This window comes from Aspergillus eucalypticola (assembly GCF_003184535.1).
Source record: "Aspergillus eucalypticola CBS 122712 chromosome Unknown BO83scaffold_2, whole genome shotgun sequence".
Lineage (NCBI taxonomy): Eukaryota > Fungi > Ascomycota > Eurotiomycetes > Eurotiales > Aspergillaceae > Aspergillus > Aspergillus eucalypticola.
Genome location: NW_020290276.1, coordinates 1095504 through 1119053, shown reverse-complemented (window position 1 = coordinate 1119053; position 23550 = coordinate 1095504). Strand labels below are relative to the sequence as shown.

Here is a 23550-nt window from a genome sequence, read left to right as displayed (position 1 = left end):
CTACACACGCTCACGTTGCCTGTTGCTCCCGCCGCCAGCACATTGCGAGGGTCTGCGCCTCCTTGGGAAATCAAGGCCGCAGAGATCGACATCTTGTATCCACGTTGACTGGCCACATTCTCCGGGAGGAGTACCATGGACCATGTGAGTGCGTTCCGACCCTTGCTGCCACGGGCCCCTGGGCCCTGATGGCGGTCGGAGAACAAAGACTGGGGAAACCCCACGCTGGATGCTGCCACAGTTTGAGTCATGATGATGAACGAAAATTCATTCCCATTAACCTGGAAGAAAGCTCAGTGAATTAACGGCCAGTTGCAGGGAAAATAAGGGGATGCTGGCGGAAATGGCCGCCGGTTTCTTTGTTTGATCCCTCACGTCACACAGCCTGGATTCCCGTTTCGTATTTAGTCTGTGTCGCAGAGTTAGCCTCCACAGCCTCATCTCGCTTTACTTCAATTCAACACGTTGACAGTGTCCCAAAATGTCGTCCACAACAGGGGAAGCGGGCAGCATTCAGAAGGGCGACCGAGTGGTGACGACGGGCTGTCATCCGCTGGAAATCGAAGCCGGTGAGCGGAGTAGCGGGGAGGCCGGCACGCGATATGACCATAGCGATATGAATCGCATGGGCAAAGCGCAGGAGTTCAAGGTAAGATATCTGCAAATATTCAGCGACTAGTAAAGTGAGGATGAGTGGCTGATCTCGTATTCAAATTCAGAGAAATCTCCGACCTCTAGCTGCCCTGAGTTTTGCTTCGGTCTTGCAGGCTACCTGGGAGTTTATCTTAATGTACCACATACCCATCTCTATCACATCCTAACAGCCCACATTTCTTCAGCACTAACGCACCCGAGTCATTAGATCCAACTATGAAGGCCTCGAAGACGGTGGAATGGCTGGCTTGGTGTGGACATACGTGTGGACCTTTGTTGGATTCGGCTTCATCATCGTCTCATTATCGGAAATGGCGTCCATGGCTCCAACATCAGGAGGCCAGTACCACTGGGTGTCCGAATTCGCTTCTCCACGATACCAAAAGTTCCTCAGCTACATCACCGGATGGATGTCCGTTCTCGCCTGGCAGGCCGGCGCCGCATCAGGGTCCTTCCTGACCGGCACAATCATCCAAGGGCTCATCAGCGTGCGCAACCCCGATTACGACCCCAAACGTTGGCAAGGCACCCTGTTCGTTTTTGCCATGATCCTGATCATCTACTTCTTCAACGTCTACGCCGCCAGCTGGATGCCTCGGATACAAAACGCCCTGTTAGCCCTCCACACCATCTGCTGGGTAGTGGTGATCGTCGTCCTCTGGGCCATGGCACCCCGCCAGTCCGCAAAAGCCGTATTCACCGAGTTCAGTCTCTACGGCGGCTGGAACAACGTCGGGCTAGCACTAATGATCGGGCAAATATCCGCCATCTACGGATCCCTCAGCTCAGACGCCACGGCACACATGTCCGAAGAAGTCCGCGACGCCGGCCGATACGTCCCCATGGCCATCTGCGGCGGCTACTTCAGCAACGGAATCCTAGCCCTCGTACTCATCATCACGCTCATGTTCGCAATGCCCTCGGTCAAAGACGCCCTAGACGACCCGACCGGATTCCCCTTCATCTACGTCTTCAAACAGGCCGTCTCCACCGCCGGCGTCAACGGCCTCACCGCGATCATCCTCATCCCCGTCATCTTCAGCAACATCCTCTTCAACGCCTCCACAGCCCGTCAGACCTACGCATTCGCGCGCGACAGGGGCCTACCCTTCTCAAACTGGATCTCCAAAGTCAACCAACACTACAAACTCCCCGTCAACGCCATCGCCCTATCATGCATCATCAGCGGCCTCCTCTCCCTCATCAATATCGGCTCCGACACTGCGTTTAACGCCATCATCTCCCTAAACGTCGCAGCGCTCATGTGGACCTACGCGATCTCCATCAGCTGCGTTATGTATCGCAAGATCTCCTGTCCGGAGACGCTACCCCCGAGACGGTGGAGTCTAGGGAAGCATGGGATCTGGATTAATGCGGTAGCGTTGGTTTATGTGATCTTCGCGCTGTTCTGGTCCTTCTGGCCGACTGAGATCCCGGTGACGTTGGATAATTTTAATTGGAGCGTGGTGCTCTTCGTGGGGGTGTTTGTGATTAGTTTGGCGATGTATGTTGTTCAGGGGAGGAGGGTGTATAAGGGGCCTGTTGTGGATGTTAAAAGGGAATCATATCCTAATTCGGGATGAAGAATAATTGTTCTCATAGCATGCCAAATTAATTACATGCCCTTAAACACTATACATGTGTTTGTCGGACAGTAGGTACCATATTGTTCAGATAGTATTATCACGTGTCCAAGACACAAAAGTCGCAAATGCAATAACCTCCCCAACTAGATATTCCTCACATTGTCAGTACTGCTAAACATGATTGATATACAAATCACTTGATCTACATTAACTAGCAAAAATTCTAGCATACCAAATATAGATAGATACTAGAACTTGTTGAACCCCCAGATAACACGGAGCCATGTTTACCATGCTCAGCGCATGGTAGTATATGTGGCAAAGCTCGGATCTGTATTGAAAACGCATTATGACTAGAACAGAGTAAGATTCCCCCATTTTCCTTACTGTTTAGTTAGTAGCAAATCAATACCTCTTCAGGAGTTCCAGTCCGAAGAAATTCGGTCTGTCTGTTTGTGTGAAGCAGAAGACTTTATGGGAGGTAGGGGTTATACTACGAGTACTACGAGGTTGTTATCGATTTGATTGGTATGCATATCTATGGCATGGTAAATCTCGCATGTAGAGATTTACTGTACTGTAGGTACGTAGATGTAATTAAATCAGGCGCAGGATACGTTAGGTTCTTATATCAGGTGATCACTTCACCCTTAACGTCAGAGAGATGAGATAATCTCGCAGATACCGGTGAGGAACGCGTATATTTTGACTATTACTGGTCACCAAATTGAATACTTGGGCAGATACTAATTTAGAAGCTTGGGTTGATAAATTGATGCTCACATAAGTGTCAACATCCCCATCTAGCGGTGTGAAGTAGTTCCTGATCGCTTGGATGAGAGATATTGCGCCATAAAGTTCTACCTGGTAATAAACTACTGAAAGCCAGACCATAGTGGAACCAGCGAGCCATTGAGTTCAGAAACGAAAGGCCAGAATAGGTAGGAGAGGTGGATCCACCACAGACGGCAAAGCTGAAAGTTTGGCCAGGATGGAGGTGGCGGGGTACGCATTCCTGGCATGTCGCCAAACACGACAAGACGGATGATGAAAACCCCTTAAGACCCCAGGTTGAAGAAGGTTGGCTCCATCTTGGTAAGAATCCAGATCAAGGTATACGGTATGGGTAGGGAAAGCCCACATAGATTGTTACGTTGGACCCAATCCAGCTGATCTTTGTTGACTGATATTTGCGCGGGTAGCATACGAATGCGCCACACGGGTCGAACTAGTATAGCGAGAGTGACTGATCAGGTCTGGCTTGCCGCTGAAGAATTGCCCCTCTGGATCCTGCCAGCTGTGTCCCAACGTCGAGGACGCCAGAAGTTTCTTAGTGTGGGAACTATTCGGGCGCCGCGCTGGTCTTCCCGTTGACAGACTGGGTTTATGGAACATTCTTCTGCAGAGAATGGAAGGGTCGTTGTTTTGATCTGACTGCCTTATCAGTCCTCCCACCGGCACATATACTGTTTCTTCTGCAGTTGAATTAGATCAACTGTGATTCCCAGCAGGAATGGCAATAGCCACCTCCGAGTATTATTCGCCCTGGACGGAGAAACTTCAGTAGTCAAGATAGATACCTCGCGGCTACGGCGGAACCTCGAAACCGGATACTCGGCGAGGAATGATCCAAGGAAAAAAGAAGCACATGGTGGAATGCCCTCTATGGACTCACACGTGTTGAGCAAAAAAAAACAGTGAAAGGGTTATGATTTGAAATCTCAACCCCAAGCCGTGGTGCCCCTCCGTCGATCCGACACGTGTTGACAGTATGGCCTCACGAGGAGTCACTGCAGTGGGTCAAGCACCGACACTAGAGCTGCGCCCGAGGCAGTTCTGGGTATAGTCCTCTGCATGGCATGAGAGGGTGATTTCCCGTGTCTTATCCTGTGCCAAGTGAAACCTGCAGGATGATTTCATTTCAGTTGTTCAGGCCGCCTTTCCGAATATTGGATCCTGTATCTGTTGCTGCATGCAGTCGTGGATCATGGAATGGTTGCATGCCAGAGGCCTGCTCCTCCATCAAGACCATCCATCCATCGATGGTAGATGTAAAATTTCGGAAGACCCCGCTCTCGAGCCGACTCGGGTTTGCGTGGGCCAACGTGATCCGAGGTTATCAGTAAATGACACGAGCTCGGGTGTGGCCCGTTCGAGTGGAGCCCACGCTTAACTTTCTCGCCTGTTCGCTACTCGCTGCATCGTGCTGCTTGGACCTCGACGTTTCGCGGTATCTTTACCCAACGTACCAGAAGGCGTCATCCTACGAATTCTTCTCTACAGGCTGTGACGGTGTGTCTCAAAGTAAGCGTTTCCTCTTTCATCTAGTTCAAATCATAAGTGCGATAAAATACGATATGTCATGTGTTTAGTTACAGTACGAAGTAGAAATATTGTAGGCGGGTTTCGAGGAAAGATATGTTACATACACTAAACGTCTCTCATGAATCATCATGTCATGGCCACATGCTCATGCCGTGGCGAAGTTCTCGCTCTGCACATTCAAATACGACACAACCCGGAGCTCACCACCCGACTGAACCGAGCAGGCGATGTAGGTGTGTAGACCACGTTGCTGGAGAGCATCGGACGTACTGCGTCGATTGTTAGCAATCTGCACTTGGATATGCGGACACGGGTTACTCACAATATTTTACGCAGCGTTTCAGTATAGGTACGCATGGGCAGTTCCGACTTTCCGTTAATTCCATACATGTATTCGTTCAACGCCGTAACCACATGCCAGTCGCTTGGCGCATAATGGCGGGCGGGAATATACACCTTGACGTTGGGGGCCGTGCTTCCTGGGCGGAACTCCATGTTATACAGGATGCCCCCTGTGCGATGGTTGGCAGCTGGCAGTGGTGTATCATCAGGCACGCCAGTCTGCGCCAGAACCCCGTCCCACAACTGCCTCAGATTCCGCAGCCCAGCTTCTAGTGACGGGGTGGTAATTCGGTTACCCATCGTCATCATCTGACGCACGGAGGCAAAGCTGGTTTCGCGCGTTCGAAAGTATATCTTGAGACGCGAATCAGCCGGTCGGACCAAGTCGATGGCTAGCATGTCCATCTCTAGCGGCGGAGTCGAGGAATCCTGGGCAAAATCCTCAAACATCCGAAATGCGCCAAGCTTCTCATTGTCGGTGCAGTGAGGAGCCGTGCGAATCGCTTGTGCGAGGACTTGTAAATTTGTCTGCTTCGTGGACCTAGCCTTGAACCCGGGGAAGAAGTAGGCCTTTCCGGTGATGTCTTCCTCGCTCAAGTCAAAAGCGTAGAAGATCTTCGACGGGTGGCCCTCCATGCAGCCTTTGGGGGGTAGGTCCGGGGCCAATGCTTGATCAAAATGGTCAAACCATTCCCTATTCGTGTTGGGCAATGCTCTCATCAAGACCTTCCTGAAGAGCGCGTCTGCAGATTGATTATCGGGATCCACTTGGGTTCCGGCATTGGGGCCCACGGGCTCAATTGAGAAGCGAACCGACGGTGCCTTCTTGCCAGTATGCCAGTCCCAGCTCAACTCGATCGGGTTATGGTTGTCCGTCATGAAACTTGGCCATCTCTTCTCGCCAGGCTCATTTGCGACCCCGAGGTGCGGAGCGATCGAGCGGCCGAAGAAGTTTAGGATGCGTCGTTGCGCATGCTCTGTGTAGCCAGCCTCCTGCAGGAGCAGATTCAACACGTATCCCGTAGTGTGCCACCAATACCGGCCGTGGTGGTTGAGGACGTTATGGATCTCATAGTCGACCTGCTCCCAGCTCGATGACTGGAAGTGCTGTGCTCTACCAGACTTGAGGAGATGACCTTTTGCATGCTCGGGGATTAGGTTGAAGAGGGAGGAGAATAGCGCATAGAGCACTGAGATAAAGAAATGTGGTAGCATGCGCGGCGATGCTGGAAGCAAAGGAGTAAGACTGCCCATTTTGGGAAGCCAAGTCGGGGGGAATTCAATATGTATGTAGGGTACTAGTCACGCGTGGTGGTGATTCTTAATTGGGCAAGGGATGAGTAGTTGTACCGCCGCAATGCACGTCGACAACCTTATACCTTCTCCCGACAGGAGGAGACCCCGGGACGTGCATGGCTCCTTTATAAGCAATCAGCGGAAATTCACAGACGTTCGGTTGAATGACCAATCCTCGAAATGTCTCCGTCCAGTGGATGAGCCAAATCTCCTTCACTCCTACTAACCATGAATGACATGGGCCGTGCGGTTCCGGATGAGCTAGACAGGGAGTTGCCGGGCACGGCGCACCGTGGTCTCCAAGGGCGCACTGTTGTCATCATCGAAGCGCAAGCGAGCGATTATTCTGTGGAATGAGTCCAAATCTGCAGAAGCCAAGAGCTGAGTATGGAGCTCCGTACGTTAGGTGGTAGAATATCCATTCTTGGAAAGGCGTACCGTGGACCATTTCTCGCATTATGGCAACGGGGGGAGAAGTGGGGACGTGCGTGGGAAGACATCCATGGTTGGGTTGGATAAAAGTAGTAGACTAGAGAGGGTGGAGTTGCTTGGTGGTTGCCCTCCGCCGCGCCGTGCCGGGAACTTACCTGCCTCGGGACTGAAGTCGGTGGCTTGATGGAGTATGTACCGGTATTGTAATGGTAAAAGTGGCCCTGGGAAACCATGGGATGTTTTCCCCTGGTTTTGGATACTATTCTTTTGTTATTTGTTGCTCCCCCTTTTCTTGTGTGCCGAGGAGATACTTTACTTACCAGATGGTATTGAATTACATGCTGCTATCAGTGCCTTCTTCCTCGTCTCTAGTCTCATTTCTAGTCAAGGAAACAGCCACAATCTTTCGTAAGAATACCTTCTCGCTTTCAGTGGTGTTACAGTTGCGTCCGACCTTTTAGAATCATCTCGCAACCGACTGTAAGACACCAACAACTACTATTTTCGGTTGGGGAACTTTTTCCCTCCTGAATATTCGCCTGTATACGCCACTCTCGTTACACCGCCACATCGGGGATGACGCTTCACGTCGGGGTTTGGTTGTATGCATACTTCATTTCCCATAATACACTATCAGCCCCGGCTATACCAGGCTATGACCTAGCTATGATTATTTGAGTGCTAGCTGAACCGTTGGTGCACCGCAACTCTGCTCCATATTGATTCAAAACACTCCAAAGCAATATGCCCATTATCCCACTTGAGCCCGAGTGGCGAGACCAGCCCGCGATCATAGTTTTAGGTTCCAATCAGCGATGGATGGCCCCTGCAGCATCACCGCCGGGCGGCCGAAATGCCCACCTTGGCGCTACACTATGTAGTGACCCTTGTTCAGACTACCTGGATCGTGGAGCAACTACGCTGGGACTCGCCTTCTGTACGCCAGTCAACGTGGTTCTGCTGCACGATCCTAGCCCGTGGCGCTGCAACGTGAACCACATGGCCTCATTTAGGCAACCTTAATCATCCTTTTGGAGTAGTATCTAGCGTCAACTATGTCAACCACCATATTGAGGGTGCAAATGCCGGGAATAATGGGGCTATGGTTTAAAAAAAACGGTGACAGAGCCGTTCCAGCCGGAGAAGCCGTCCTCCACTTTTCACCACGGAGTAGCTGGATCCTGATATTCGCGGAGCCCAGTAGTACTCTTCCTAATCGAAGGGGCCATGATACCCTACCACGGAATCTAATAATTAATGCAATTTGCGCCAACCCGACACGCAGTCTGGGCCCCTCCTTTGATCACGCGGAGTCTGTACTCGCAATCAGTGTGGGTCAAACGGTTACGAGTCTACAGCAACACGGTGTCTGGCGACTAGCAACTACACAGTATCAATTACCTCGGTTCCCCGCACTGGAATTGATTCTATGTTTTGTCAATGACAACTCCTTCCCTGAAAGCTGCTGTCCACCCTAACTATGCATTATAAGGTTCAAATGCTGTCACTTCTTCTCTGCCAACTCAATCGCAGCCACAAGAACATGATGACCAATCCCCCAATTCCTTGACACTCATGAGCCAAGGTCACCTGTAGAGTGGGGTTATGTATTTGCCTATAGATCATCGAGCGGACAAAGGGTTTACTGAATCCACGACACCGCCGATCCCCAAGCGTCGTTGGACATCGGAGAATTTTAGCCTTTTTTTCCCTCTTCCTTCGCGACTATCATACCTTCCGCAATACAGGAACCGCGATCGACAACCACCACTACCAAAGCCGGAAGATATCGGAAAAAGGACGCGGCAACGGAAAAAGTCCCTGGGTTTACAGCCAACTCTCAACCCACGTTATCAGGCAGATCTCTACCCAACAATCAAACCAACCTTGGTACGATCCGTCCCAGGTCCTCGGACCCAGTCCGCTTCGATCGCAGCAAACTCTATTTCGCTTCGTGCCGATATCGCGTATGACGTGTTTTCTTTTTGGGGAAGCCATCCTCGTAGAGAGGGAAATACGGTATATGGTGGCTGGAGTCGTAATCAACCACGGGGCTACTCTAAGACCTCGTTGCCGGTTATGCATGCCTGTCGATCCTATCGCCTCCATGTGCAAGACCTTATAATTACCACTATACTTTTTTTAGAAGTATGTGCATCGAGACCCGGGCCCGCTATTCTGCAGTACTCAGGCTGGACCATTCACCGGTTCTACGGAGTGTTTAACAATTCGTAGCGAATTCATGCACACTGGTATAGAATAATTACCATTGTGCTATTATTAGTCGCGTCTTGATAAGAAGACCGATCTAGCTCCATTGCGTCAATCATCTACTTGCGATAGCCAACAGCTACTCTTACTGCCACATCGTGACATGATCAAGAGCCTATCAAACGGGCCTAGATTCCACTAACCGCACCTCCACATCTTCAGACCCCCGCCTCCACAACGTCGCAAAGACAAGAAGGCCTCGTAATCGATGATCTTGCTCGCGCTACAGACAAGTACTATCGGTGTCTCCGAGTTCCATCTCTGCTCTAGAACCCTCAATATGGAAAGACAATGGTTTAACAGATTATCCCCATGACGAGTTCATTGTCCAAGGACTCCTTTGTGCTTTGAACCTTGGTTTGCATCTTGGACTATGTGCAATGGCGCCGGGGACGCAAGTACCTTGGTATGAACATTGGAGTGATGGCGAACACTACCCTTCTGGCGTTTGAGGCGTGGTTGTTGGCAAACGAGACCTGTGGTAGACCCTTTCCGGTTCATCAATGGATAGGTAGAGAGTCCAGACTTCGGTCTTTCGCCATTGAGCCGAAGATCTTGAGATCAGGGTCGGGGAGGCCGATGTCAATCACGTATGTCTAGATCTCCATTGGAGGAACTCTGGATCTGAATGATGCTTGGAGATGCCGTTCCCGGGAATGACGGTCCTGGGGAGGCGATTCCCCGGAAAGAGAGAAAGGCGGGGAGTTGGAGAACACGGATTTCGCCTTTCCTTCGGACTGGGTCACGATGTGGCACGTCTTGGAGGCATTGTGTCGGGGTTGGAAGCCGAATAGGACCATGGATGGGCTTGGAGGGAGAGGTCCGGATCGGGATCTTTGTCTACTTGTGGGTTTAGCTGTCGGGGTTGGGTGTGTTGGTTAGTGGTGGCTGAGATGGAGTAGACCCTGGGGTATACGAGGTGATGTTTTAGTGCTGACCTGGTACACAAGACGGTGAGGAGAATAGCCGGAATGGGTTGTGAGAGATAATACAGGATTGCTACAAACGTGACTATATTGAAGGTAGGAATTGTTTGCTACCTAGTTTACTACTATTTACAACCCTCCTAAACGTGCTACTCTCGACGACTGTTGTTAATTTGCTACAGGGGTGAGAAATTAGTTCAGTGGTAAGTACCAAGTACTAGTCTACTGACGGATGCACTGGCAATCCTGACTGACAAGCTATCCAATCATAATCTGAATATAATCTTGGCCTTGTCCTTCAGTGGAGTGAAAATTGTGGAATAACTCACATATTGAGTTATTCCACATTGTAATATTCCAAGAAGTGAAATACTCCAATACTTGAACGGACGACTGTATTGCGCACTGCGCATTAGGACCAATTATGCGCGGTGCAGCAAACATAGTACGCAATCGCAGGCCTCACTGCCTCAGGCTTTGTGTAACGTTCGGAATAGGTCCGGGTTCTCCGACATCCGTTTATTCCCGTTCCTTTGGAGAAAAAAAAAAAAAAAAAAAAAAAAAAAAAAAAAAAAAAAAAAAAAAGGGGGGCACAGCGCCACTGTGGAAGAAACCTGTTCTATACTGATTATTTTTTTTTGTTAAAACTCAATTCTTATCTGAATTATTGCCACAGCTTGACCTCACCTGGCAGATTTTCTGATTTTTCTCTTTGGGGAGTTGGGGTGTAGAATCGGCGAAAATTACAGCGTAAATGCAATCCTGTCTGTCCGCTTTGGTATTATTTCTCGAGCGGTGAACATACCCATTGTAGCCCGTTTCAAGATGTAACACCACGGGGGCCACGCTAACACTGCCTCGTTGGCTTTAGCGCGCCCCACCAAAACCAGGGTGATTGTGGTGGTTGGAGTATCCGTGAGTACCGGTCAGCATCAACGGCTGGAAACGGAGATAGTACATACCTCCTAGTTTCCTACTACTCTACGCTTTGTGGCATGCTCAGCTCGCTCCCGTCTGGCCAGCTCGGGATTTAACGACTAACTTCATTATGCTTGTGGAGCTGGAAGTCTTCGCTTCAAATGTCTGAACTCTGATGACCGTGACGGCATGGTCAACTTGCCCCCACCCAATGAGCTTGTCGACATCATACTAATTTGACGGTCTTAGTTAGTAGTCGCAATGATCTCGCCTTGCCCCTCGGCTAAATGGTCGTCATCTGCAGCTTTTGTTTCGCTATTCGCCTGACTGTTGAGCTCTTCCTCTTGTGTTTGTGTTCACTGGCACTGACAAAAAAGAAAGCCTACTCACAATGGATCCTATTCGAGCGGAAGCTATTCACAACGAGAGACATGTCAAGGTGATCTGTGTGGGTGCAGGTGCCTCTGGGTTGTGTCTGGCATACAAGCTGCAGAGGTCTTTCCAGAACTACGATCTCACTGTACGTTATCTATAGCATTATTCCCCCCCCCTATTTTTTCTCTACCTGCTGCTCTAACCATGAATGCAGATCTACGAAAAGAACCCTGAGGTTTCTGGCACCTGGTACGAAAACCGCTACCCAGGCTGTGCTTGTGATGTTCCCTCCCACAACTACGTCTACTCGTTTGAACCCAAAGCAGACTGGTCATCTGTATACGCGGGGTCCAGCGAAATCAGAGGGTACTTTAACGATTTCGCAAACAAGTATGGCCTACGCAAATACATCCACACTTCGCACATCGTCACCGAAACCACCTGGATCGAGGAGTCCGGCCAGTGGCAAGTGACGGTGACCGACCTGAAAACGGGTCGCACAGTACATGACTGGTGTCACATTCTGATTCATGCGACGGGCTATCTCAATAAGCCTGCTTGGCCCGAGATTCCGGGATTGGGCGATTTCAAGGGCATCAAGCTACACAGTGCGATGTACGATGAGAGCGTATCGCTCGAAGGGAAGAACGTTCTGCTGATCGGGGCGGGTTCATCAGCTGTTCAGATTCTCCCTGCCATTCAACCTATTGTTGACAAAGTAAAAATCTTTATCCGTTCGCCGACGTGGCTGTTGCCGGATATTAGCACTGAGGCGGGCAAGTTCCCCGAGGAGCAGATTGAGCATTTTGTGAACAATCCAGAGAGCGTGACACAGCTGCGCAGGGATAATGAACGGACTATGAACAGTATCTTCAGTACGTTGAAAGTACCCGTATTGACAGTGACTATTGCTGACTACTACGAACAGCCATGTACCTCAAGGATACTGTCCTTCAGGAGCAGGCAAAAGGTCTCCTGACATCCGTTATGAGGAACGCCTTTCAAGATCAAGAGATGGAAGACCGTTTGATACCGAACTTCTCTGTTGGTTGCAAGCGTGTGGTACCATCGGGCTTCAGGTATCTAACTGTGAGGACTCCACACCCCTGGGTATTCTAGGTGATACTAATACGCGTGGTAGACCCTCAAGAAAGAGAACGTCGACGTGGTCTACGGTGGTGTGACATCCGTAACACCATCTGGGTGCGTCAGCGAAGACGGGAAGGAGCATCAAGGCGACATTATCATCTGTGCCACCGGGTTTGACACTTCCTACATACCGCGCTACCCTGTCATTGGACCCAATGGTCGCAACCTGCAGACAGAATGGGCCGAGTCGATCATGGGCTACATGGGAATAGGTATTTCAGAGTTCCCCAACACCTTTACAATGCTTGGCCCCTACACGCCTGTTTCCAATGGTCCGACCATGGTCGCGATTGAAGCCCAAGCAGACTACATCTGTTCCTTTATCGACCGTTACCAAACGGAACCCATCCATAGCATGGCTCTTAAGCGGGATGTCTGCGCTGAGTTCAAGGAGCATGTCGGCTCCTTCATGCAAAAAGCTGTTTGGACGGATAATTGCCGCAACTCCCACAACAACCATACCATCGGCGGTCGCGTTCCCACGACTTGGCCTGGAAGCACTCTACACTATCTTGAGGCAATGAGAGAGCCACGTGCTGATGACTGGGATATCAAGTACAACGGAAATCGTTTCTCATGGTTGGGCATTGGCGTTTCCCAGACAGAGTGGGATCCCACTGCTGATCTGGGGTACTATATCCGACAATCGGATGATGGACCCTGGCACAGCCGGCGCAAGCGGAATTTGGCCATTGCTAAAACAGGCAGCATGGCTCCGCGTGCTCTTCATAGACAGCCAAAGCTTGCTGCCAAGGAGAAAGCCCAAGGCACTAAAGCTGATGTGCCGGACCAGATGCCGAAAGCACAGGCTGAGCCAGTGTCTGAAGCGACAGCGTGATCTGAGACCGAACAACGATAAGGGTTTATGGAGGTCAATTAATCCTCCACTCCTTTCTCTGCATTTCGGAACCAAAAGCTTGTCTTCTTCATTGACATGGTGCCGTCATCTGAGTTTGACAGGCAAGGTAATATGCCTTACATTCTCGTCAACACTCGGAACTTCACGAGACTTAGCAGACGTGGTCACCACCATATAAAGTACCTTTATGGTGCAAACTCATGAGAGTCGAATCGGGATTTTTACTTGAGTCACGGTCCGGGATCCGGGATCGACAGGCAGCCCAGGCTTCCATTATGCTGAGGCCACACCCGACCCCATATCCCCAAGCACGGAGTGTCAACGCATCACATGCCGACTATCTTAGGACCTCTTCATAGCACTTATTAATATGATAGGCGAAATCTAAATTTACATTGAAGCTATACTCAGCAATTCCACCACGGAATGGACATACTATATGACTGAAACATCATTTCCTCCGTACATTGTCATTGCACCTCACACAAGTACTTACTCCTATAGTTAGGTATTTGTCAAGTAATGCGTCTCTACTACTTGCGCCTCTCACTTGATATTCCATAGATCTTCCAGCAATTGGACCGGCCGTTGCGATCAGTATGCCCTGGCAGTTATCGGACTCCAGAACACCTGAAAGAATTTCATACGGCAAGCCTTTATTATACTTGCATGCAAGGCTTCATCTAAGGTAATAGATATTGATCATTGCATGATGCATCTTTTCTAGCAGCCAGATACTAGGCAGTTGATTGACATCCTTGGAGTTGTATGGACCGACTCTTTGAGTAAGTGCTTAGCCAGCATCCAGCACGCAACCGTCAAGCTCGGGTTTCTTATGTCCGGAGTTTCAACTGCCAACGATCAACCTCCAGCTGAACGGAGTCAAAGCCGCCACATATGGCGAAACCTGGAACAAATCGGCAGCAGATTTCTTTTTCACTCAATTGGCATCTGCTGTCTCCACCCCAACGGTGATCTGCAGCTTGTCATACTACAATCGTCCCGGACCGGGGTTTATCCATTATTATCGGCTGGGGATTCTATCCACATAGCATACACTACTATACCCCATTTCTCACTGACAGCAGATTTTCGGACGTTCCTAAAGCCTAAATCCGTACTCTCCCCATGTCTGCATCCCGGCTTTACCTCTCAGGGCTAGTCCAATGCGACGCTGTCTTGGGGCCTCCACTTCTCGGAGCTTCGAAAGGCGCGAAGCTCCGCTGCAGGTTGTTGCAACGGTCCAGGGTAGATTCCCTGGCAGCTATTCAAGCTAACATATATATAGTACGTACCTGATCACGCCATATAGCTCTAAGATGAGCCAATATTCAAAGCTTCCAATTGCTCTGTCCGCAGCCAATCTAGACACAAGAGAATAAGGAACGGCCCTAGTATAACCTAAATTGAACTTATCAATCAATCGATTCGACAATCATGGAAAGCCACAACTCACCCCGCCGTCTTCTCTTGGTCAGCGTTCCCCGCACTGCGTCCAATCTGCTTCTGAAGATCCTCAACATCCCCGGTCAACCCAACGCCTTCGCAGCCGATCGGGGCGGCTATTTCTTCTACAACGCCTTTCACGCCGTTGCTAAAGACGGTCGCCTCACACAGGCCCCCTCTGAATGGACCGAGGAAGCGAAACACGAGGTCCAGTCAACCTTCCAAGAATGCTTTGACCATCTAGAGGAGACCTGCGCTCTAGCTGAGCGGGAGAACAAGACCATGTTCGCCAAGGAGCACTCCTTCTGGCTCTCCAACCCCATGACCTTCATGCAAGCTATACACGGACCCGAGAAGGGCCCTTATGACTTTTCCACCTTCCACGTCAACGTCCCTAGCACCTATGGTACGACGAGGACGTTTTCCACCAACAACAAAACTGTCCTTCCGGACGAGTACCTCCGCACATGGACAATGGCATTCATCATCCGCCATCCAGCCATAGTATTCCCCTCTTTCTGTCGTGCCATGAATAAGATCTCCGATATGGGTGTCATGGACACCAAGATCCTACCCGGAACTTTACTCACCAACATGACCCTCCACTGGACCCGGTCACTCTTCGACTGGTCTCTGGATCAAACCGGCTCAACTCCGCTCCTTCTGGACGCCTACGACGTGGTCCATAACCCGGATGCTGTCACCAAGTTCTGTCAACTAGCAGGACTCGACCCCAGCAAGCTTCAATTCCAATGGGAGAGGGGGGTGCATGCGGATAGCGTCGCACGACCGAATGGGGCCTCCCAGGGCGTGTTTGACTGGGATACAGGAAAGTCGGTTATGTTGTCGACATTGAATGGATCATCAGGTGTGATGAAGAGCAAAGAGCCAGCCGTAGTGGATATTCCCACTGAGGTCAAGAAGTGGCAATTGGAGTTTGGGGAGGAAATGGCGCAGTTGATCGAGAAGGCGGTCAGTGATGCGATGCCGGATTACGAGTATCTTCGAGCGAGGAGAGTGACTGTTTAGATTATTTTAGCCAGAGTGGCTACTTAGTGGGTCTAGGTTAATGTGAATAGTCCAAAGTATCCTTTGGTTGATAGCTACATACAAAGTTGTACATTGAATTGGCATTTGGCAGGATCTACACAGCCCCGCCAACGCCCAGGCTTGGCTCGGCGCAGCGACAATCAATCTTTTCTTTCCCGTCTGCAAGCTGTTCTTTCTGCTCATGATCCTCTCATCACTCATACCTACCACATTCTCCAGAGCATCTCCCCTAGATAAAATCACCTACTTCCATAATCCAATCCATGGCATCTGCCGTGGAACCCAGCAGCACCAGCGGGTCTGTGGACCCCGCGACCGCAGCTGCCCGCCATGTCCCTGACCATGACGTCACCGAGAAGCGAGCGAGGGCGGCGCAAACCATCCAGGTCGGCCTCTACTCTCGCTACATCCTGCAATACTCTTAACAATAACTTCATGATATAGAGGATATATCGCGGCTATCGCACACGACGAGAACTTCACGGACTGGATCTCTCTGCGTCGACGTCGCGATGGAAAGATGTAGGCTTTTCCCGGACCATTCCCTTTCTTGCGCTTTTTGTGGACAATACATGCTAAAGGTCGTTATCTTGTCACCATAACAGGCTGTCAAAGAAGCAGAATGGCGACAACTGCACCGACCATCTGCGCCAGCTGAAGACGTTGATAGCACCGCAAACGCACGTCGGAATTGGCTTCGCGCTGTGAGCGTCGCGAAGCGCGCTGGAGGGGATGACGATGAGGATCTCGAGTCGAAGACAGCTACGACGAGTAGTCATACCATGGGCGAAAATGGCTCAGGGACGGAGGGCTCCTCTTCTAGTATTCTCCACCATGATCTCCCGGCTGGAACTACGGCCAAGATGATGGATTTGCAATACTTTCTGGAAATGGTGGACTTGAAACACCGACATGGGAGTAATTTGCGGGTCTATCATATCTATTGGAAGAATTCGCCTACGAATCAGAATTTCTTTTACTGGTTGGACTATGGGGAGGGAAGTGAGTTGGATCTGCCTCAGTGTCCGAGAGAGAAATTGGAGAGACAGCAGGTGAGGTATTTGTCGCGAGAGGAACGGATGAATTATCTGGTTGAGGTGGATGAGGCGGGGAAGTTTCGGTGGGCGAAGAATGGGGAGCTTATCTGGACGGATAATGCCCGGTTCAAGGATAGTCTGAGGGGCGTTGTGCCTGTTGAGGAGGATGCGCCGAGGTTTAGGGGGAATACGGATGATGGAAGTCCAGTTCTGTCGGAGATGAGTGACTCGTTGGAGTCATCGTCAGGATATAGCTCGCTTAGTGAACATGAGGATGCTTTGGGGAAACAGGAGAAGGATGACTACCAGGCGACAAAGGTGGGACAGAAGTTGGCGCATGTTAGTCCGGGAACGATCCTCAAAACCCTGAAAGGGAAGTCGTCGAAGACGGAGGATATGTGGATCTTTGTAAGTCTATCGCTGTCACTTTATTCTTCCCCCTATAGTCTGTAATGTAGTAGCTAACAAGACAGGTTGCTGATACTACCTTCCGGCTATTCGTTGGCATCAAAGAGTCCGGGGCCTTTCAGCACTCTTCGTTTCTGCGAGGTGCGCGCATTGCAGCTGCTGGATTGATTAGGATAAGAAATGGACAGCTACGAAGTCTAGCACCCTTGAGGTATATACCCTGCCTCATGTTCTGGTGCCTCGTCTGACATCAACAGTGGCCATTATCGCCCCCCTGCCGCCAACTTCCGCGCCTTCATCCATTCACTACAAGACCAAGGTGTCGACATGTCACACGTGTCAATCAGCAAGTCATACGCTGTCTTGGCAGGGATAGAAGGCTATACCCGAGCAAAGCGAAAGGTGCGCGCATTGCAAGAGAAGGTGGACGGTGCGAAGCACAAGCTACACCAGAGGCATGACGGAGACGAGAGTCATCAACGCGGCGAGAGTACCATCAACAAAAACGAAGCAAATGATGCGACCGAGCAGGCTACGTCTGGAGGAAACGACACCCAGACAAAAAGGAGCTTTGATCTTCCATTTCGTCAGAAACCAATCTGAGACAACGTTAGTACAGGACTCTAACAGAAGTTTAATCATTATTACACGAGAAATCACAGAGGAGCACTCGCACCCAAATCCTCATATTCCCACCTCACCTTCCCCACGACTCTCCGTCTGCTCCAACAGCCAATCCTTCATATCAAAGCCCTCTTCTTTCAACAGCCACGGATCCGCATTCCACACGAACGTCACTCCAGGCACCTTCGACCCATCCCTAAACTCAATAACGCACCCCTTTTTTCGATACATATCCGTCTCATACTCTGCCAAGCGATTTTCCTCCTCCGGCGAGCGCACCTTATACCCGACCCCGTAAATCGGCTTTTCGGGACATCCGTCCAACAGCGCCGGAAATTCACCCCACATTCTCATCCCGTGCTCCATTATCATCCCTGGACGTGTGGGCGGTTTGTCCTGACGATTGAGCACCTTTGCTAGGGAAGAAGGGTCACAGAGGCTGCCATAGAAGAAGAAATAATGCGGCTGGAAGAGTTGGGGATCATGCTGTGTGTTTGGGGCGGAGCGATCTGATGTTTCTGATGTTGCGGAGGGAAAAGGGGTGGGTTGCTGTTGTGTGTTTGTTGCTGCTGAAGACATTCTTCGCGATGTATATTGTATTACAATTCTTAGTTATTATGAGCTCTGATGTTTTCGTAGAAAAACCTGCAGCGAGAGATGAACAATGAACACCCCCATACCACATATAAAAAGTAGAGTGATGTCAGCATGTGATAGTACTCGTAATCAACAAGCTTTCCATATTCATGGCTCACCCGCTGTTGTTGGAAAGTTTATCATGCCCGGGGTCGCTTAATCTGGCTTCTTTCGGCGCTGGAATCATTACTAACATGATAGACTGACAATCAGCATTTTCCGATCATATAGCTGGATACAGTCATCTTAATATATATTAGTCAGCTTGGATAGAGAAATATTGTTACATACGATAATTACCCTGCGACAACAGACCCTCACTTCTTGTCCAACGGGTCCGTCCACATGACAAATATCTGTTATATCAACCGCATCTTAGCATTAGCAGCAATTGTCCGTATGCCTAAATACGTGAGAAGCTATTGATTCCAGAGCATGATAGTGTGACTGGCTAGTTGCCATTATGAGGATGCGATCTTTTCCATCAAGTGCCAAAACTTCACAACCTTGGATGCTCGGCAAACTGCTTTCCGAATCGCATTCACGATCACTCCACCACCGTTACCATTGACTGGCCAGTCCCGGCCGTCAATTAAGAGCGAACAAATACCATTACGCAATCAGATTCTTGATCTTTCAGCCTTGTCGTAAGGCTGAAGGGCAATGATTGAGTTGTCCAAGACCGTTCGTCGAGTGGGACGACGGATCAGAAGGCGCGAGGCATGATACCACGCATCCGGTGGACAGGCCTGCTCGCAGTCCCATCCAGAAATAGCCAGGAAAAACAAGGACTTCCGGTAATATCCCCGAAGCCTGGACTTAACGCCGACAAAGTGAGTGAAAACAGATGGAGCTGTGGACTCCTCCAAATTATCCTACGGCGTGACTAATCTTCTTTGAGCGACCGGCAATTCTGATATCCGCCTGCTTGTTACCTACTAAGCTCCAACCTTGCATTTCTATCAGTAACCCCTCTCGAACTGAATGCCAAGATTACTCGGGAGTTCCGGCTTAGCTCTCGTTGGTTGGGCAAAGTGACCATCGAAGGAACCCACAGGTCTACCTGGAGATAGGCATCCCGCCAGATGCAGGATGATAGGAGTGTTAGTATTACATTAGCCTTGAACAGGGTATCACTGGAGGGACTGTGTTTGCGGGCCCGTTATGAATGCCACTCGAGGAAGGATTTCCGACTTGTTGCGTCTTGTCGGCTCAGGATATGAGCGTGATGAGGACGTGAGTAAGCTTTTTGGCGGTTGGCTGACGCAGCAATTGAGATCACCCATGACTCCAGTTCCTGTAGGACACCTCCAGAGGCAGACTTGGGACACCAAATGACGCGGAAACCGCGGAAATGCAACCACCTTACGTACTGAGCCGAGCAGTCACAATCATCCGGGCAAAAGGGATCAGATAAGGCGCCTTGTCTCAGTTGATTCGCTAATATGGCCAGTAATTAGACGTTCACTACCCGCTAAGCATGCGAGTACCACGCTAGCGCGATATGAACCACGGGAGAGATGCAATCTCCTCACGATGCCCCCTTTTTTTCACTTGCGCGCTGGGCAGAAGTGCTTACACCCTAGTCAATTGAGACAATGCAATTGCTAGATAGTAGACAGTTTATACAGTCACTCGAGCAGAATTATCCCTTCATATAATCACCATGGATAAATATCTTCCCAGGTTGCAACATTGGGTCGATTCGATCACGGCCAAGTCGCCAAGAAAGCTTTTGCGCGGGCACACGAAACCCGAAGGGTCCACCGGAACCACAGGCACCCATTCGCCTTATAGGGCTGGGGTGTTTTCGTCCAAACACGGCCCACTAAGGCTTAGGTTAGTCCGAGGGAGATTTGTGGGTGCCGACAATCCGTGGCAGAATAATCCCTCACCCGGTGACCTGGCTTTGTTGGCAAGTTTTGTTGGATATATTTAAGACACGCCGGCCCGGGATCGATCTTATCTGATGCCACCTATCTGATCTGATAACTTTCCATGGTCCTGGTCTTATTCAGCTATTGATTTTGGTGCGGAAATGGCCACCGACACCAAAGATGGTCTCGACAACGAGAGCGTCTACCCTGTCGAGGATACCGACCGTGGTGAGTTTGAAGTTTTTTTTCACTTAACCTCCAGTCCCTGTTGTCGCTGCTAACATAACCACCAGCCGAGGTAGATTCCCAGACCGAAGTACTACGGGCGGCAGGCATTGGTATCCACGAAGATGACCCAACAGAACCTATTCTGACGCTGAGAATGTGGGTTCTCGGTATTGGATTCTGTATTGTGGCCAGTGGACTAAACACACTTTACACCCTTCGGAAACCATCCATCACAATATCCTCTTCGGTGACTTTGCTGCTGGCGTACCCGCTAGGCAAGCTCTGGGAGAAGACCCTTCCGAGCTGGGATGTCAATCTCGGCGTGTGCCGATTCAATTTGAATCCGGGGCCGTTTAACCAAAAGGTGAGCATTGAATGGCCGTACGCCTGACTTATCGTCGAACCTGTCCTAATAGGTACTCGATATAGGAACACGTTTTAGTCTACATCATGTCGAACCTCAGTATCTACGTCCGACTAGGAGCGGACGTCTTGACGGAACAGCAGATGTTCTACGGATACAAAGCTGGCTGGGGCTTCCAGATCTTGATCACATTAGGAACATTCCTGGTCGGCTTCTGTCTCGCTGGCTTCTTTCGGTCCTTGGTGGTGGCCCCCAAGGAACTTATTTGGCCGGGTGTGCTGAGCACGACTTCGCTCACGACAACGTTGCATAATCTGGCTCAAGGGGATCTACAAGGGGTGTAAGTACACTGCTATATCCGGGAAGAAGTGAAGGATCTAATGAGAAGTAGTAAGGATACGTGGAAAATGTCTCGTTACGCATTCTTCAGTCTTGCCTTTTGCATTTCCTTCTGCTGGTACTGGTTCCCAGACTTCATCTTCCCAGCCCTGAGCTATTTCACTTTCCCATGCTGGATCAACCCCAAGAGCACGGTCGTCAATCAGCTCTTCGGCATGGAAAGTGGTATGGGTTTACTGCCTATCACGTTTGACTGTAAGTACTGGTCCATGACCGTGCCACAACCAAGCTAATACCTCGCTAGGGAGTCAAATCTCCTACGTCGGATCACCACTGCTGATTCCGTCGTGGGCAATCATCAATGTTTTCTCCTCCCTGGTGTTCTGGATCTGGATTGTCGCTGTCGCTTGCTACTACCGCAATGTATGGTATACAGGCTACCTTCCTTTCCAGAGCTCGTCAGGTATGCAACTTGCCGTCTGTCTAAGCATGCTCTCATACTGATCATGTCCTCCTCAGTCTATGATAACACCGGCGCCACCTACAAAGCATCTAAAGTGGTCAGCAAAGCGACCGGCTACAAACTGGATATCGAAAAATACAAGGCCTATTCTCCGGTACGCCGCCCTGCTACAGTTACAGTTCCACGAACCCTACTGACTCAAATACTTCAGGTCTACATGCCCGTAACCTACGCCTTGAACATGTTCGGTCTATCATTCGCAACCTTGAGCTCCCTCCTAGTCTGGGTCATCCTCGAGAACCGCCACGACATAGCCGCAGGCGCTCTGCGTGTTCCACATGTCGTGCACAGCTATTTCTCCAAGGACAAGAAACACACCGACACCAACTCGGGACACCGCGATGTCCCATTCCTATGGTACCTCGGTGCAGCCGTACTGGCACTATTCATCTGCATATTCAGCGTCGAATACTGGAACGTCGAACTGCGATGGTACGGCGTCTTGCTAGCTTGCGCGGTAGCTATGGTCTTTTACGGCCCGGTAAGTGTACTTCCCCACACCATCCACAATTAATTCAAAGGTTAATAATAACTCAACTGCGCAGCTCGCAATCGTATACGCGACATCCAACCTGAAAATAAACATCGACATTTTCTGCCGCATCGTCGCCGGGTTCGTCTTCGAAGGCAAAGTCCTCGCTAACATCTGGTTCTTCGATATCGGCTACATCACCACCATCAAGGGCCTTTACTTTGCAGAGGACATGAAACTCTGCGATTACTGCAAGGTACTCACCCCCACCTGCTACTACCTACCACTCACCCTCCGATGTCCCTAGATACTAACTAATAACCCACAGATCCCACCCCGCAAAGTCTTCATCGTCCAATGCGTCGGCATGATCTTCGGAACCCTCAGCTCCGTCGCCGTCCTAAACTGGAGTCTGGGCAACATCAGCAACGTCTGCACCAGCGACGCCGTCAACGGGTTCAGCTGTCCCTTCTCGAGGACAAAATTCAACACGAGTCTTATCTGGGGCGCCATCGGCCCACGCCACTACTTCACCAACGGGATCGGCTACAGCTCCTTACTCTACTTCTTCATCATTGGCGCCGTCCTCCCTATCCCCGTATACTTCCTCAAACGCCGCTACCCGAATTCCCTCTGGCGGAGAGTTCATATCCCGCTGTTTCTGGGCGGGTTGAATTACCTCCCTCCGGCGACGGGGACGAATTATGGTAGTTGGGCTATTGTGGGATTGACGTTTGGGTGGTGGATTAGGAGGAGGGTGTGGCAGTGGTGGTATAAGTATAATTTTGTGCTGAGTTCGGCGTTGGATTCGTCGGTTTCGATTGCGGGCGTGGTGATCTTCTTTGCGATTTATTTTAGTGGTGCGAGTAAGGGGTTTAGTTGGTGGGGGACGGAGGTTTATAAGGTATGTCTTTTCTTCTTTTCTTTTTAGTTGTTTGGAAAGGGGGGGAGGTGGCTAATTGCGGTTGTGATAGGATACGTGCGATTATAAGGGGTGCTCGTATTTGGCTGTGCCGGAGGGGGGGAAGTTTGGGGTTTGAGGGGTTGAGGGGTTGTATATATGCGGAAGGGGTTGGTCGGGAGGTTAGTGGTTGCCCGTAATATAGTAGGGCTAGTTGAGGTAGCTGTACATATTCAAGATGCCTTATTCATTGAGTATATGCTCCTCCTATAGTATATTTGGAGTCTAGTGCTGGATAAAGGTTGAATTACCCTTGCGGGATGGGAAGCATTCGGTACATAAGGGTCAAAATTTGACCAAACACCGTCTTAATACTTCACCGGTTTTTTATATTTGGTGTTGTTCATGCACGATGTGCAAAACGATCAATTTTGGTTTCTTGTTTAGGTATCATATGTACTGGTCGGGTGCCTTCCTAGGTGGTACAAGTCGATCGACGTCGCTGTGGATTT

The 23550-nt window shown here is 50.2% G+C and overlaps 9 protein-coding genes across 9 annotated transcripts; 6 read left to right on the top strand and 3 right to left on the bottom strand.

Moving 5' to 3' along the window:
* Positions 1 to 481: 481 nt before the first annotated feature.
* BO83DRAFT_303511 (GABA permease) lies at positions 482 to 2237 on the top strand (the record flags this gene model as incomplete). Its single annotated transcript, XM_025527193.1, has 3 exons — positions 482 to 649; positions 720 to 790; positions 863 to 2237. 3 exons carry the CDS (start codon positions 482 to 484, stop codon positions 2235 to 2237), a joined length of 1614 nt encoding a protein of 537 aa, XP_025392846.1.
* Positions 2238 to 4289: 2052 nt separating this feature from the next.
* Positions 4290 to 6342, bottom strand: BO83DRAFT_374676 (aromatic prenyltransferase). The gene is made up of 2 exons (XM_025530257.1): positions 4888 to 6342; positions 4290 to 4834 (listed from the first exon to the last, which is right to left on the bottom strand). Exons 1-2 carry the CDS (start codon positions 6159 to 6161, stop codon positions 4711 to 4713), a joined length of 1398 nt encoding a protein of 465 aa, XP_025392845.1. The 5' UTR covers positions 6162 to 6342; the 3' UTR covers positions 4290 to 4710.
* BO83DRAFT_374674 (uncharacterized protein) lies at positions 6255 to 6708 on the top strand. The gene is made up of 2 exons (XM_025530256.1): positions 6255 to 6326; positions 6431 to 6708. The coding sequence occupies exons 1-2, from the start codon at positions 6265 to 6267 to the stop codon at positions 6558 to 6560; spliced, it is 192 nt and encodes a 63-aa protein (XP_025392844.1). The 5' UTR covers positions 6255 to 6264; the 3' UTR covers positions 6561 to 6708.
* Positions 6709 to 7835: 1127 nt separating this feature from the next.
* On the top strand, positions 7836 to 8947 carry BO83DRAFT_84637 (uncharacterized protein). Its single transcript, XM_025537652.1, has one exon. The coding sequence runs from the start codon at positions 8241 to 8243 to the stop codon at positions 8868 to 8870; it is 630 nt and encodes a 209-aa protein (XP_025392843.1). The 5' UTR covers positions 7836 to 8240; the 3' UTR covers positions 8871 to 8947.
* A 1903-nt stretch (positions 8948 to 10850) lies between these two features.
* On the top strand, positions 10851 to 13540 carry BO83DRAFT_433850 (flavin-containing monooxygenase). The gene is made up of 5 exons (XM_025535721.1): positions 10851 to 10942; positions 11004 to 11270; positions 11340 to 12000; positions 12054 to 12214; positions 12267 to 13540. Exons 2-5 carry the CDS (start codon positions 11142 to 11144, stop codon positions 13110 to 13112), a joined length of 1797 nt encoding a protein of 598 aa, XP_025392842.1. The 5' UTR covers positions 10851 to 10942; positions 11004 to 11141; the 3' UTR covers positions 13113 to 13540.
* Positions 13541 to 14459: 919 nt separating this feature from the next.
* Positions 14460 to 15787, top strand: BO83DRAFT_374671 (uncharacterized protein). Its single transcript, XM_025530255.1, has one exon. The coding sequence runs from the start codon at positions 14571 to 14573 to the stop codon at positions 15606 to 15608; it is 1038 nt and encodes a 345-aa protein (XP_025392841.1). The 5' UTR covers positions 14460 to 14570; the 3' UTR covers positions 15609 to 15787.
* Positions 15788 to 15797: 10 nt separating this feature from the next.
* On the bottom strand, positions 15798 to 16156 carry BO83DRAFT_84424 (uncharacterized protein). The gene has a single exon (XM_025537650.1). The coding sequence runs from the start codon at positions 16064 to 16066 to the stop codon at positions 15869 to 15871; it is 198 nt and encodes a 65-aa protein (XP_025392840.1). The 5' UTR covers positions 16067 to 16156; the 3' UTR covers positions 15798 to 15868.
* Positions 16157 to 17717: 1561 nt separating this feature from the next.
* BO83DRAFT_84451 (gamma-glutamylcyclotransferase family protein) lies at positions 17718 to 18696 on the bottom strand. The gene is made up of 2 exons (XM_025537651.1): positions 18626 to 18696; positions 17718 to 18565 (listed from the first exon to the last, which is right to left on the bottom strand). The coding sequence occupies exon 2, from the start codon at positions 18275 to 18277 to the stop codon at positions 17759 to 17761; it is 519 nt and encodes a 172-aa protein (XP_025392839.1). The 5' UTR covers positions 18278 to 18565; positions 18626 to 18696; the 3' UTR covers positions 17718 to 17758.
* A 1593-nt stretch (positions 18697 to 20289) lies between these two features.
* BO83DRAFT_433847 (sexual differentiation process protein Isp4) lies at positions 20290 to 23177 on the top strand (the record flags this gene model as incomplete). The annotated part of the gene is made up of 10 exons (XM_025535720.1): positions 20290 to 20439; positions 20505 to 20803; positions 20869 to 21143; positions 21195 to 21397; positions 21447 to 21605; positions 21662 to 21759; positions 21817 to 22146; positions 22211 to 22393; positions 22466 to 23041; positions 23112 to 23177. Exons 1-10 carry the CDS (start codon positions 20373 to 20375, stop codon positions 23175 to 23177), a joined length of 2256 nt encoding a protein of 751 aa, XP_025392838.1. The 5' UTR covers positions 20290 to 20372.
* Positions 23178 to 23550: the final 373 nt, after the last annotated feature.